This window comes from Ahaetulla prasina, chromosome 4, assembly GCF_028640845.1.
Source record: "Ahaetulla prasina isolate Xishuangbanna chromosome 4, ASM2864084v1, whole genome shotgun sequence".
NCBI classification, from domain to species: Eukaryota; Metazoa; Chordata; class Lepidosauria; order Squamata; family Colubridae; genus Ahaetulla; species Ahaetulla prasina.
This window is the reverse complement of record NC_080542.1, coordinates 58,472,608-58,487,304: the sequence shown is the minus strand read 5'-3', so window position 1 is coordinate 58,487,304 and position 14,697 is coordinate 58,472,608. Positions and strand designations below refer to the sequence as shown.

Here is a 14,697-nt window from a genome sequence, read left to right as displayed (position 1 = left end):
CTGTACAATGGCAATCAATCAATTTATAATCTTCCCCTTCCCCCCCGCCATTCCCCCCCCCCCCCCGAGACTTCCCAGAACAGAATACAGGGTATTGTAACTAACAAACATAATCTAAAATATAACATAAAATATATTCCATTTCACACCATCACACTATCAATTCCCTTCTTTCTTAAACTCTAATATATAGCAATTCCTAACTTCACTCAAAAACTAACTGATATTTTTTAATCTGATATTTATTTTAAATAATCGATCCACTTTCTCCATTCCAAAATATATTTTTCTTGTGTACAGTCTTTCAAGTAGGCAGAAATTTTTGCCATTTCTGCTAACTGTGATACTTTACTAATCCATTCTCCAATTGTAGGTAAGTCTCCTTCCTTCCAATATTGTGCAATCAACAGTTTTTTAGGATCTAAATGCCATCTATAAAACATTTTATAAAAATTTTCTCTTAAATTTTGTGCTTGCGTAAATTTAACATTCCTCACCAAAATTTTTCCCCATGTTTCTAACATTATAGGTTGTTGAAAATTTTGTGTCCATTTTACCATACAATCTTTAACTAACTCCAATTGATTCCATTTCTGAATCAATTTCAACCAATACATTATATAATCTCTTTATATGCTGTTGACCTTGATCTTTTATTTGTTTTACCAAGTTATCATCACTTTGCCTTATACCAATTTTCTGATCTATTTTCCATCTAGATTGCAATTGTCCATACTGGAACCATGTATAATTTCTCCCTTCATCCCTCAATTTCTCCCTAGATTTTAACTGTAATTCAGTTAAAATCTAGGGAGATTTTATCAGTCCAGTATTTTCTTCTTTAAGTTAAAATTGGTCCTGGCAGTTGGTCGCGGCAATTAGGTCTGCCGAAGCAGGAAAAAAGCCTCAAATCTGGAGCACTTTGAAGTTCTGAGGGGGCTTAACCCTTCGAGCCCCCTCCTGGTGTCTTCCAGGAGTTCTAGGGAAGCTCTACCTCTTTTCTTTCGCTCACCTCTTCTTCTTCACCCAAAGAGGGGAATTTCGAACCGCTGGGCAGCTGATTGTCACTGTCTTAGCGGTCCAACACGATCCAGAGGTTGGTGATCAGACAGATCACCTCCATTGCCAACGGAGCCAACCAGGAAGTCAAGAATATTTAACACTGAACACAATGTTAAACAAACCAATTTGAATTTTTGAAAGTGTTTGATAGAATAGGATGGAAATTTTACAGTAGAAGGAAAGGGTTATACTGGTAAAAAGATTTAGAATTGTCATTTCTATAATTAACCAACTAAACCAGGGATAGTCAACCTTTTTATACCTACTGCCCACTTTTGTATTTCTGTTAGTAGTAAAATTTTCTAACCGCCCACTGGTTCCACAGTAATGGTGATTCATTAAGTGTATCATCGTCTGCGCATGCCTCTCGCGCATCATGGATTGGGTTTTGGGGGGGGTGCTGGCTACCCACTCTGCTTGTCTGTTACAGCTGGGTGGTGTGGGGGGAGATGCGTGAGCTATTCTGGGACGAGGCTCTTTTGTTTGCGGTCGCACTATAGCGCCATTTAGTTTCACTTACATAACGTGAACTAAACTTATGCGTGGGCAATACAAATAGTATATTTTCAGAAATTTAAATTGTCACAGGGAATTTTATGAAAACCTAATGAAAATGTTTTTAAATAATGCTATGAAATTTTTTTAAAAAGTCAGTTAAATTTTAAAAAAAGGAAAGTGCTTCAGTATTGGACAAAATTCCCTACCGCCCACCATGAAAGCTGGAACCCACACTAGTGGGAGGTAGGGACCAGATTGACTACCACTGAACTAAACCATATTCACTTGAGCTCTTAAATACTTTGGATTTGAAGGCAAAATGTGCTTCACCAATATGTGTGCAGTACAAATGAAGAACTAGTGCCAGCTTCTTAAATTAACTATGTAATCATGGAAAAATCATGTTTGATTTAAGGAGCTTCAAATAGTACTTTTGTCTAGATACTCTGAAGCACCTTTCTGCCTTTGAATCCAAAGCACTGTATTGGGTTGTATACAATTTTTTTCAAATAAATGAAAGGATATCTGTTTTTTTCCTATTCTGTTTAATCTCAAATATATTACATACAACACATTAGACATGACTATTCAGAATATTAAATAAAATGCAGTAAATCTGACAGATGAAAATCCAAACAGCAATATAATTCTGTTTTGTCTGATTTAGCACTTTAAACTGCCAACGTGGCTAGATTTATGCATTAGCAAAGCTGGGTATTTATTTTGATAGATTTAAAGTTCGTTAAACCTAAGGAACATGAGGATCATTCAGAACATACAAGTATACATAAAAATATAAACTCCTGGAGAAGTAATGGTGAACTGAAGATAACTTTTGTGGTAAAACCAGGAACCAGCAAACATATTAGTGCTTCAAGATTCCTCTTTGGATAAAGGGGAGGAGACTGTAAAACAATGGTCTCAGCAGATTTTAGAATTCTGGGAGCCAATAAAAAGTCACTTTGCCGAAACTGTATTTCCTCTTTTTACAGTAACAGAGTTGTAAGGAACCTTGTAGGTCATCTAGTCCAACCCCCTGCTCATGCAGGAGACCTGTACTAGGGATTTGAGCCAACCTTTCTGATCGACAAGCTCAGTGTCTTAGCCACTGAACCACCTAGTCAGGCAGTAGTTTGGAGTATTCAAGTAGACACTTTCTTAATTATTTCTGGAAATAGCTTGTTTAATTGCTTTTTGGATATTGAGAACTGCAGAACGGCACGTTTCATCCCACTCAACATTTAGAAAAACATTTAAAATTTATTCTGAAGTAAACAGGTAAAAGAGTAATTAGATCATTGATTTTGGAAAGTTATAAACACCTAAAAGGCTAGATGGATCAGAAATAAAAATTTAAAACTAATTATAAGACTCCTTTCCATGGGTTGTTTAAAATCCTGTTAAAATATATGAAGATTTTAAAGGCATGAGTAAGAAATATTAATATAGAAAAATGTGGAAAATGTAGAAAAACATAATAAGAGGAGACTTGAAAGAATGGATACTAGAAGCAAGCAGAAATAACTAAAGATATAATTAAGGGACAAGAGATCCAATAATACAGAATGGAGAAAAGTATGTTAACTTTGGAAGAATTCAGGGATATTTGGCAGCAGTGCACTCAGAAATTTCTCTTAAGATCTACTATAAACATAAGTTTAAAAGAGGAGATGGAAGAGAATACAACTGAGAATCAGGGAATTTTGGATATGAATTTAAAAAGACAAGATACAAGAAAGATAATACAAATAAAACCAGCTGATTTCTCAATAGCTAAACAGGACAAATAATAAATTAGATGAGTGACTTGGATAACTTACTTTCTTTGGATTAAAAAAGAGAGATACTCATGAATTAATATCAAATATGCATTAAACTATGTACTGTATTTGGCTGCTTCTCATGGAATATAGACAGGTGTACTTCAGTATCGCTTTTAGCCTCCCATTTCTGTGCCTGCTACTCCCTTCAAGGGAAGCATGGTTTCAATCACAAATATGTCTTCCTCGGCTGTTCATTTGGTTGCATTGCATCTATTTCAGCAATGTCCAATCATCTCGACTACCAATAAGTACATAGCCATACCCATGTAGATATTCACGTAATAATTAGGAAGTGTTTTGCAAAAAAAAAAAAAGGTCATCCTTTGTAGCTGAAAGTGGGTTATGACAGCAAGATCTGATGCTAATACAGTAGTAGTTCGGCTGAAGTCTTGCAAAGGGTGGAGTAGAAGAGCAGAAGAGGCGGTGGCGACGCGCAAGAACTCTATCGGGCTTAAGAACTGCCGCCATGGCCGCATTTGCAGCAATCTTGTCCTGGCTGCACTGGTGCAGCTTTTGGATGCTGCTTGTGGCTGCTTCCGCTGCTTCCTCTTGGGCCATCGCTGCGGACGAGAACCCCGGCAGGGAGACAAGATCTATACAAGGCCGCGAAACAGATGCGAAAGGGAATCAGCCCGATGAGAAGCATCAACCTCACGATTCCTCATATGGCACTTTCGCCAGCGAGTTTTACGATACCCGCTTCCTCTCCGACGAGGGTGAGAACCTATCCAAATAGAGCAAGGATCTAGAAGCGCTTCAGAGGGAAGGTTGAAGGGAAAAATTGAGGTTACCTAATTTTACTGGACGCAACGGGCTGCGTCTCTGTTGCTGTTAAAAAGGGAATTGTGGCATTATCAGCCACCGGCTGAAACGGGGGAAGGGCACTCCGTACATGATCAAAATTCTGTCTTGCCTTTTGGTAATCCTTGACTGTTTTGGGGAAGGGGTGAGATAAAATGGGATAAATATGTTCGATTCAACAAATAAGGTATAATATATGGTGGCGAAGTTTCCTCCATTTGAGATAAATTGGTTTCCCGGAGTGAAGAAAAGAAAATGATTTTCTGACAATTTACCGTTTCCTCTACTCGATTCCTTTCCTCAGACTCTCAATTTCTAGTGGCTACCATGGAAACAGAGGCTGTTGGAATGCAGGCATATTGTTATCCTAAGAATATTCTCTGAATCTGAAAATCCAGGGTGGGTTAAGCAGAACTGTTTTGTTATAATAACATGCATCCGCTTAAAAAAATTAAAATGTGAGATATATGCAGAGTATAAGTTATAAGCATTAGGTGAAACTAATCATCTGTGCCTACTTCATTCAGTATGGTTCTGAAGGATTTAAGTTTGCTTGCTCTAAATAAAAGGAAAGCCATTATGTTCAAATTATTAATAATTGCAGTGTACTTGGGGTGAAAAAGGTTTAATGGGAAGATTGTGCAATTCTTTTTGACCAATTAAAGATCTGGATTTTTTCTGTATTCATAAATTTAAGTCCAAAAGGGAAGTGATAAAATCGGGCCATCTTGCCAGATAGGAAAACTTTTGCTATTTATTGGTTAAGTCTGAGTATACCAGAGATGTGGCTTCTGTAGTGTGGTATAGGCTAGTTCTCCCCTTACGATCACAATTGAGCCTAAAATTTCTGTTAATAAGTGAGACATTGTGAATTTTGCCTCATAACTTTTCTTGCCATAATTATTACGTGGATCCCTGCAGTTGTTAAAATTAGTAACATGGTTGTTATGAGTCATTTGCCAAGTATCTGAATTTTGATCATGAAGATGATGCAATGATTGTAAGTGTGAACAGAGGTCAAAAGTTACTTTTTCAGTGCCATTGTAACTTAGAAATGAACTGATGTAAGTCAGGGACTATGTGTATTCTGGCTCGCAAGGTCTAAATTAAAGATTCTAGCTTGCATAGGATAAACATGAATATACTCAGGCTTCAGAATAACTTTTTCCATACTGGCCCATATGTATTCTGAGGGCCACACAGATGGACTTTGTCATACTTGCAAAGTGATTTTTGTAGTACTATTGAACAGAAAACATAAGTTTTCTTGTATTTTAAATTTGATTTTTTGAATTTAATGGCAAATAAATTGCCAATAGCCTTAACCTTCAGGAAATCAGGCTGCCAGGAAAGCATTTGATACATTGTAGATAAAAGTTTCGTTTTCAGCTATTCTCAATTCTCCATGAACAAAGTACCCATAAATGATCAAGTCCAACCTTGGAAAGCACTGAAAATATATCCTATTGATACCCAATCTGATGTTTTTTTCCTTTGCAAAGACACATCTTTTACTTTTATTCAGGATACAATACTCTTTTCTATTAATAAAGATATAATATAATGGATACTTCAATAACATAGATATCTGTTGTGAAACTAGTTCTGCAGGGTCACCCCCAAAGCTCCTTAGATCTTCCTGAGTGATTCTTTTTCTAAAAGTTTTCATAAGATACAAAGTGATTTTCCTAAAAAATGGCATAACATACAAGGTGATTCCATTCTAATCAACAGAAAAAAGTTGGTTGAAGATGTAGAAGTAGTTGGAACTTTTGGCAGAAGCAATCACGTAATCCTGAGTTTCAAGATACAATAGAAATTGAAATTCTAGCATAGTCGTACGTGTCGTACGGGTCTGGATGGGAAGAAACAGACTCAGACTCAATCCATCCAAGACGGAGTGGCTGTGGATGCCGGCATCCCGGTACAGTCAGCTGCAACCGCGGCTGACTGTTGGGGGCGAGTCATTGGCCCCAACGGAAAGAGTGCGCAACTTGGGCGTTCTCCTGGATGGACGGCTGTCGTTTGAAGATCACTTGGCGGCCGTTTCCAGGAGAGCTTTTTACCAGGTTCGCCTGGTCCGCCAGTTGCGCCCCTTTCTTGATCGGGATGCCTTATGCACGGTCACTCATGCTCTCGTCACTTCTCGTCTGGATTATTGCAATGCTCTCTACATGGGGCTACCCCTGAAGTGCACTCGGAGACTCTAGCTAGTCCAGAATGCAGCTGCGCGGGTGATTGAGGGAGCACCACGTTGCTCCCGAGTAACACCACTCCTGCGCAGTCTGCACTGGCTACCTGTGGTCTTCCAGGTGCGCTTCAAGGTTTTGGTTACCACCTTTAAAGCGCTCCATGGCTTAGGGCCCGGGTACTTACGGGACCGCCTGCTGTTACCACATGCCTCCCACCGACCCGTGCGCTCTCACAGAGAGGGTCTTCTCAGGGTGCTGTCCGCCAAGCAGTGTCAGCTGGCGACCCCCAGGGGAAAGGCCTTCTCTGTGGGAGCACCTACTCTCTGGAACGAACTTCCCCCCGGTTTACGCCAATTGTCCGACCTTCGGACCTTTCGCCGGGAATTGAAAACTTATTTATTTATCCAAGTGGGACTGGCCTGATTGTTAAATCTTTAAATTTTAAATTTTCCAATTTTAATATTTTATTGGGTATTTTATATGGTCAATTGGACGGTTTTAATTTCGGCCTTTATTGAATAAGTTTTTTAATTGTTATTTTAGTGTGTATATTAATTGTTTTAATGTAGGCTGTACACCGCCCTGAGTCCTTCAGGAGAAGGGCGGTATAAAAGTTTAATTAAATAAATAAATAAATAAATAAATAAAATTTTAGAAGAGCCAATTTCAACAACTGTTGTTGGATTCCACAGGCAAAAATTCCAGGGCAGAGAATTTGAACTTCTCAAAAAAAGTAAAACCACACTTTTGTATGGTATCAGACTTTTTCCAATCCTCTGGTATTTCCCCTGTGCTATGTAGCTTTATAATATTACATTCAGTGTCTCCAGTATTACACTTGCCAGCTCCCTCAAAATCCTGGGATGTAAGCTATCTGGCCCAGATGATTTATATTCATCCAGGGTGGAGAGGTATTTTCTTACTAAATCCTTGTCCATTTTGGCTTATATATGTGTTCTGTACCCCCCAAATACTTCACTTGGAAGTATCATTGGATGCTTCTCTTCATGTTGACAAAGAACCTTTATAAGATACAGTTGTTTAGCAGGTCCAAATCATTTGGGAATAGGATCATTTATCTTGCATTATTCAATTTTATCAGAAATGTGGCTATAGTCAACTTTATCAAATGTCTCACTGAAACCTAAGTATATCCATAACATTCTCTTGGTCTAGTAATCTAGTCATTTTGTAAAAATGCAAAAGAAAACTATTTGCCTGTCACAACATATTTTTAACAAATTCTTACTCACTTCTTGTAATTACCATGTTCTGGCCAACAAGATGGATGGATGGATGGATGGATGGTTTTTTTGGCATTTCCAATTTTTTGGCATTTCTCTGGCACTCAAGGAGTTTTTGAAGATTACAGTCAGTGATTCTGAGATTAACTCACAGGGATGTAATCAGTGATTTAACTCACAGGGATGTAATCTGGCCCTGATAATTTGCTTACTTCAGATGTAAAATAGGAATTAAGCTGTTCAGCCTGTTTTTTGATGCCCATAATCATCTCACCATCTTTCTTTAACTAATTGACCAACAGTTTACTGATTCTTCTCCTGTTATATGTGTGTGTGTGTGTAATCATTTTAGAGTTTTTAGATATTTATTGCAAGATTCAGATTATTCTGAATCAAAACTTTACTCAGTTTATCATTATAGGTTTGGCCTATTCTCAAATGCTCTTGTCCTGCTGTATGCTGTTTTTCAATTGTTAAAAATTTTCCCTTTTATTTTCCAGTCTGTTAGAAAAATATACAATCACACTGGTTTCATGAGATAGCTCCCTTTTTTCTTCCTCTTTACTACTGTGTGCATTTGGGCCTTAATTATATCATTTTTCAGAATTTCCCAATGCGCCTCAATTTTTTTCTGTTACAAGATTTTAATCCATGGAAACTTTTGTAGTTTTCTCCTAGTTTATTAAAGTCAACTCCCTTGAAATCTAGGACACAAATCTGACTGCCTTAACTTCTTCTGGCCAGTACTTTGTGGATCCAATTATCATTCCCTCCCAAGGTCACTTCAAGTTCCATTCCATTAATTATTACTCCCCCTTAGTCCATTAAATTCAGTATAATTGATCCCTTAATTCAGCGGTCCCCAACCCCCAGGCCATGGCCCATTCAGAACCAGGCCACTCAAGCAACGGGTGAGTGTGTATGTGCAGCTTCACTTGTGCAAACTGCATGCATGCCTGCCACTTGCATGGAATCATCCGCTCTACTCCCCCCTCACTGCTGGTCCACCAAACCTTAATACATTGCTCCACTTTTGGGTGATGAAATTTTCTGCAAGATATGCTAAAAGCCAATTGCCTCCCCAGCCCCTATAAAGTTTTGTTTTCATTTGATGTCAGAATAGTTGAAATCCTCCATTATCTTTAATATACATTTGCAAGACAGAGATGAAATAGAGGGCAGATTCTACATTTCTGATTTTGTATGAACTACCAGCAATGCAATAAGCTGAGTTTGCATAAAACAGCTCCATTTTTGCATATTACTGGTTTCTGGTCTGTGTTTATGTTTTTCCTGATACTATTCCTGCAGTGTTGATGCCACAAGTATTTATAAGAACTTTAGGCAGCATAAAACTTCTGATGTTCTGATTAATATACAATACTTATAATTTTTTTTTTATGTGTAATTCTGATTTTAGTTCTTTAATTGGTTCTTTTCTCCCTTAAAAACTATACGCTATATTTGCCTCACTGAATAACATATATGGAAGCCATTCTTTCTGACATTTGGTTAGACTTCTGTTGTGAATATATGCTGTTAATTCTCCAGATTTACATCATCAATCTGATGTCATCAATAATTTACAGTATATCTTTTCCAATTTTGTGCTAAATTTATTATCCTCAAGACTATGATCATGTATTTTGGATGGGGAAAACAGGCTCCGACTCAACCCTTCCAAGACCGAGTGGCTGTGGATACCGGCATCCCGGTACAATCAATCAACTGATTCCATCGCTGACTGTGGGAGGCGAGTTATTGGCCCCCATGGAGAAGGTCCGCAATCTAGGCATCCTTCTGGATGCACGGCTGTGGTTAGAAGAGCATATGACGGCCGTCGCCAGAGGAGCTTTTTATCAGGTCCGCCTGATACGCCAGTTGCGTCCCTTCTTGGATCGGGATTCCCTATGCACAGTCACTCACACCCTCTCACTTCCCGCCTGGACTACTGCAACGCTCTCTACATGGGGATCCCCTTGAAGACCACCCGGAATGCAGCCACGCGGGTGATAGAGGGAGTGATTCGAAGCTCCCATATAACAGCTCTCCTGCGCAGGCTGCACTGGCTTCTGGTGGTCTTCCGGGTGCAATTCAAGGTGTTAGTTATCACCTTTAAAGCGCTCCATGGCATTGGACCGGGTTATTTACGGGACCGCCTGCTGCTACCAGTGGCCTCCCATTGACCAGTGCACTCCCATAGAGAGGGCCTCCTCAGGGTGCCGTCAGCCAGACAATGTCGACTGGTGGCCCCCAGAGGGAGGGCCTTCTCTGTGGGGGCTCCAGCCCTATGGAACGAGCCGCCTCCAGGGCTATGCCAACTCCCTGACCTCCGGACCTTTCGGTGCAAGCTGAAGACGTTTTTATTCCATTGCGCAGGACTGGCCTAATAGTTTTTAATGGGGGTTTTATTTGTTTTATATTTTTCAGCCAATTTCGTATTAGTCTTTTAAATTCGTTTTTAATTTTTATATCTGTTGTTTTTATCTGGCTGTAAACCGCCCTGAGTCCTTTGGGAGAAGGGCAGTATAGAAATTGGAATAAATAAATAAATAAATAAATTAATTAATTAATTAATTAATTTTAGTAAATTGCAATTTAAAAAAAAATGTTTTTGAACAGGGAACCCCAATCAGTGGTCCATGGTCTGCTAGGGGGCCATGGGGAGGGGGGGCTGCAACTGGGCCGTGGGAACAGCCAACAAGCGGACACATGTGCACACATATCCTCACTTGCGTGAGCAGTGGGTGAGTGCACACAGTCTCCATTTAAGTGAATGGCAGGTGCCTACGCATGCCACTTCTGCAAATTTGAACTCCATGCGCACATATACACTTGCTGCTCATGTGGAACCATCCCCTCTCCTCCCCTGCTAGGCTGCAAAGCCAGAAACATTGGGGAACTCTGTTTTAAAATTATGCCTGGTAAGAATTATGGTTTCATTTTGAATTTGATATCTAAAATTTTCTGAATAGTGTTGTATATTTCTTTTCAGTATATTTGATTCTTTTACATCCACTATGTGAAATCACTCTCTTTCCTGGCATTTATAACACTTGAAATACAATTTGCCTATTGTGGCAATTATTGGTACAGTCATAGATAAAATATTTTTACACTAGTTTTCTCTTAAGTTGTAACTTGGGCTACATTCTATAGATTTTTCTAAAAATTATAGAAAAATTCTATAATTTTTCCAGTTGAAATTTTGTGACTATTTCTTTACATTTTACCATGTATTCTATCATTGCTTTTTAAAATTTGTTATATTTCCTTGTCATATTTGAGTTTGTCAGATATTTTTGTCATTTTTCATCGAAGCTATCCTTCATTTTTGAGGTAAGGTTTTATTCTTCCAGCATTTTTAAATGCATTAACTATGATATCGTCTGGACTTCATCAATTAATTCTTCCTGTGTGTCTTTAGTCTATTCATGGAATCTGAGTGGATTATCTGCATATAGGTAGTCCTCAATTAATGATCACTCATTCTGTGAACATTCAAAATTATGATGATACCCTAGCACCCACTCAGGGATGTGATTGCAATCTGGGCACTTGACAAGTTGGCTTACACTTATGAGGTTGCAAAATCCTGTGGTCATGTGATTGCCATTTGTGACTTTTCCTGTTGGCTTTTCAACAAGTAAATCTGTGGGAAAGCTGAGAGGACAGATGGCAAGTATCTTAGGAAAGTCTCCCCCATCTGCGCGCACTTTCCCCCAGCCCTTCTGTGCTCCCTTTATTTATTAAATCTGTTTGCCAGCCATCTCGCTGCAAAGTGATTCTTGGCAGATTACAACATTAAAAGCAATAAGACTATATGCAGTATATATACACTGCTCAAAAAAATAAAGGGAACACCCACACAACACAATGTATTGTATTTAATAAGAATATTTCATTCCATCAGATCTAGGATGTCTTACATTATATGTGTGTTCCCTTTACTGTATACTGTAAGACATCCTAGATCTGAAGGAATGAAATATTCTTATTAAATACAGTACATTGTGTTGTGTGGGTGTTCCCTTTATTTTTTTGAGCAGTACACACACACACACACACACAAGAGAGAGAATAAATGTCAATAAAAATCCAGGTTATGATTAAAAGATGGGACAGGAGGGAGCACCTTGCTTAGTGATGGAAATCCCAGTCCCAATTGCCATTGTAGTTCAAGGAGTATCTTGAATGTATTTTATTTCACTTTCTTACTATAGTAATATTGACATAAAAAGTCAATATTAAAATTTGTTAAAAAAAATTCTAGAATCTGAATTGGTACCTTTTGAAAGTAGTTTTTTAATACATTTGCCTTAATTACAATTTGTCATAATCAAGAAAATGTTACATTTTTATTAATTGTCTTGATATATTTCTTAACTATTGTCTGTAAAATGCAAACCCAGATATTTCATGGAATCTTTTTTAAAGCTTTTATTGAAAATGTATTATACTATACAATGCAATGAAAATCAAGATTAAAATGGGGGTGAGGGATGCAAGGTATAAAGGGGGAAGAAAAAAAAAGCATTGATTTCTGCCTAATTCCAAGACAACAGGGTAATATGGACCACTATTACACTGTATTAAATACATCTTCAGCCTCAACATTTTGCCTTCCATTTAGATATTACAATCCATTTCTATAACACCACAATTATGAACTCTTCAAACTAAAATTTAAATCCCATTTTTTCTATTTTGAGCATAAAAACCAGAAATGATTTCCTAATAGAAGAGGACTAAATACACTGTTCTCTTTGTCTGAAATGATCTTATCATCTCAGCCGAATCCATTTTTCCCATTGTGAGAAATGGTTTTTTTTAATAAATAATTTTTATTGTAGTTTTTCTTTTCCATAACTCTAATAAATAGTCAGCCATTTTTATATACTTTGGATTAACAGTTCAAGTAAAATCTACATTATATACATATATATACATCCTCAGCTTCCTTATGAATATTTCCTATTTTTGTTTCTGTTGTCTATCCACCTATACCATTTTTCCCAAACCGCATAATATTCTGAATCATCTTTTTCTTTTAATTCTAAGGTTAGTTTATTCATTTCGGCACATTCAAATATTTTCTGGATAATCAATTCTTCTGGTGGTAAGTTATGTTCCTTCCAATATTGCGCGAACGCAATTCTTGCTGCTGTTAGTATATGTAGGATCAGGTATCTTATTTTTTTAATCAGATTTAGTTTTTTATATTCCCAGGAGAAATGTTTCCAGATTTAACTCAATTTGGCAATTTATTAAATCTTGTAGCCAATCTTGTATTTTGGTCCAATACTTTTAGGTTTAGGGGCATAACCACCAGGCATGGAAGAAGGTACCTTGTTGCTGGTTGCATTTCCAGCACTTGGGGCTTAGGTTTGGGTACATTTTAGCCAGCTTTAAACAATAAAGCATTTTATTCTGGTTTTCCTTATAGGCAACCAATTTTCTTAACATGTAGAGAAATGGAAATTTTATTATACTTACCTATTAGATTTTCTGCAGGATCATCTATAATGATAAAATTTATAATATTCTTTCAACTGCTTTGACCAACTTTAAAGAAACTCTAAACGTTTCTTAAAAACCATCTTCTTTGCAGTTACAATTAATTCTAATACATTTAGAATTATTTTCATTTTAAAAAGGAGGTTTTTCTCTCATATTCATTCATTATTAATTTCCCATTGCGCAAACATTATGGAAAACAAAACAAAAAATCGATCTTCTTCCTTTCCCTCTTCTTCTTAAACATAAATAATCAATTTTGATAATATTTTGAGAATACTTTAAGAATAACTTATTTATCCATTTTCAAATCCACCTTTTAAAGTACAAATCAATGAGTTAAATCTTTCTTTTAATTTTATATATATTGAACCAATAAGATACCTGATACCAATTAGCCTTTTGAATTTTAGTCACTCTCTCCAGCATGTGCTTATGCAATCTTTCTTCTTTAGAATGTCTATTGCATGAATATAAACTATTTTTCTTAAGAGATTCTCAGATAATGGCTTTCAAAACATATATCATCAGCATTATCAATTTCGATTTTGAAGTAGAAAACCATGTTCTCTTGTGGCTTGTAGTCTTGTTTGCAGTTCTTCTTTCAGTTGTATTGGGAGAGTTGTAATTAAACCATCTTCATAGTAGACACTGTTACTGTCAGATCTATATTGATCTATATTGAAAAAAACAATTGAGTCCCTTATGATATCAAATATTTGTATAGTAACCTCAGTGATTTGAAACTTTCTATACTTGATAGCATTGCTAGATTATCAGTCTTTCTTCCAATTACTAGAGTATTTTGTTCCTCTTTTGTAACATATTTAGAGCATAGGCTGTCTATAAAATGAATTATTTTGTCAGAATATTCCTCCAAGATGTTTAAGTTCTTTTGGAATTGTTTATCTTCTGTTTAATTCTTTATCACTAGTCTTTGGGTCCCTCTTGTGGTCAAGAAATAAATTTTTAAAACAAAGTCAGGTATATTTTGGGCAATTTCAGTTAAAATGAAGTGGAAGATTTCAATCTCTCACAACAAACAATTCGGAGTTGCAAAATATAACTCCCAATGGGAATGACAAATTCATAAAAAGGCAACATTAAACCACAATTTGAAATTTTTATGTTTCTCCATCAAAGTTAGAAAAGAAAAAGTATTCCATGCTTCCTTATTTTAGCTCACCACTGTCAGCCCTTCTCATTGTTTAGCAATAATGATTCCCTAAAATTGGGCTAATCTTCACAAAGGACTAACAGACTATGGTTGAATCTATACTTCGTTTGTACTTCCAACGAAAGGTCAATATCCAGTGAGGAAACAGGATTTTAGAAATAAACCACAGGCTTTAGGGATGGGAATCATGACTCCTACACACCCCCCCCCTTATTCTATGTCTCCAGGAAAAGAAAAAAAGCAGCTTTCCTGCTCTCAGGCAGGAACTAAAACAATGCATGAAAGCTTCAAAGAAAAGAACCATTTGCAAAGGCAGGAAGAGGGGTGGAAATATGCCTCTCAGCTGAGTAAAATAGCTTCAGGTGAGCTGAGAAGAGCATTCC

The 14,697-nt window shown here is 37.1% G+C and overlaps 1 protein-coding gene across 1 annotated transcript in view; it reads left to right on the top strand.

Moving 5' to 3' along the window:
- Positions 1-3,795: 3,795 nt before the first annotated feature.
- Positions 3,796-14,697, top strand: part of FRRS1L (ferric chelate reductase 1 like) — a 32,756-nt gene continuing 21,854 nt past the window's right edge. The window contains exon 1 of the mRNA XM_058180851.1: positions 3,796-4,099. Within this exon, the coding sequence (XP_058036834.1) occupies positions 3,850-4,099 (250 nt within the window). The 5' untranslated portion in view covers positions 3,796-3,849. The remainder of the gene's footprint in view (positions 4,100-14,697) is intronic.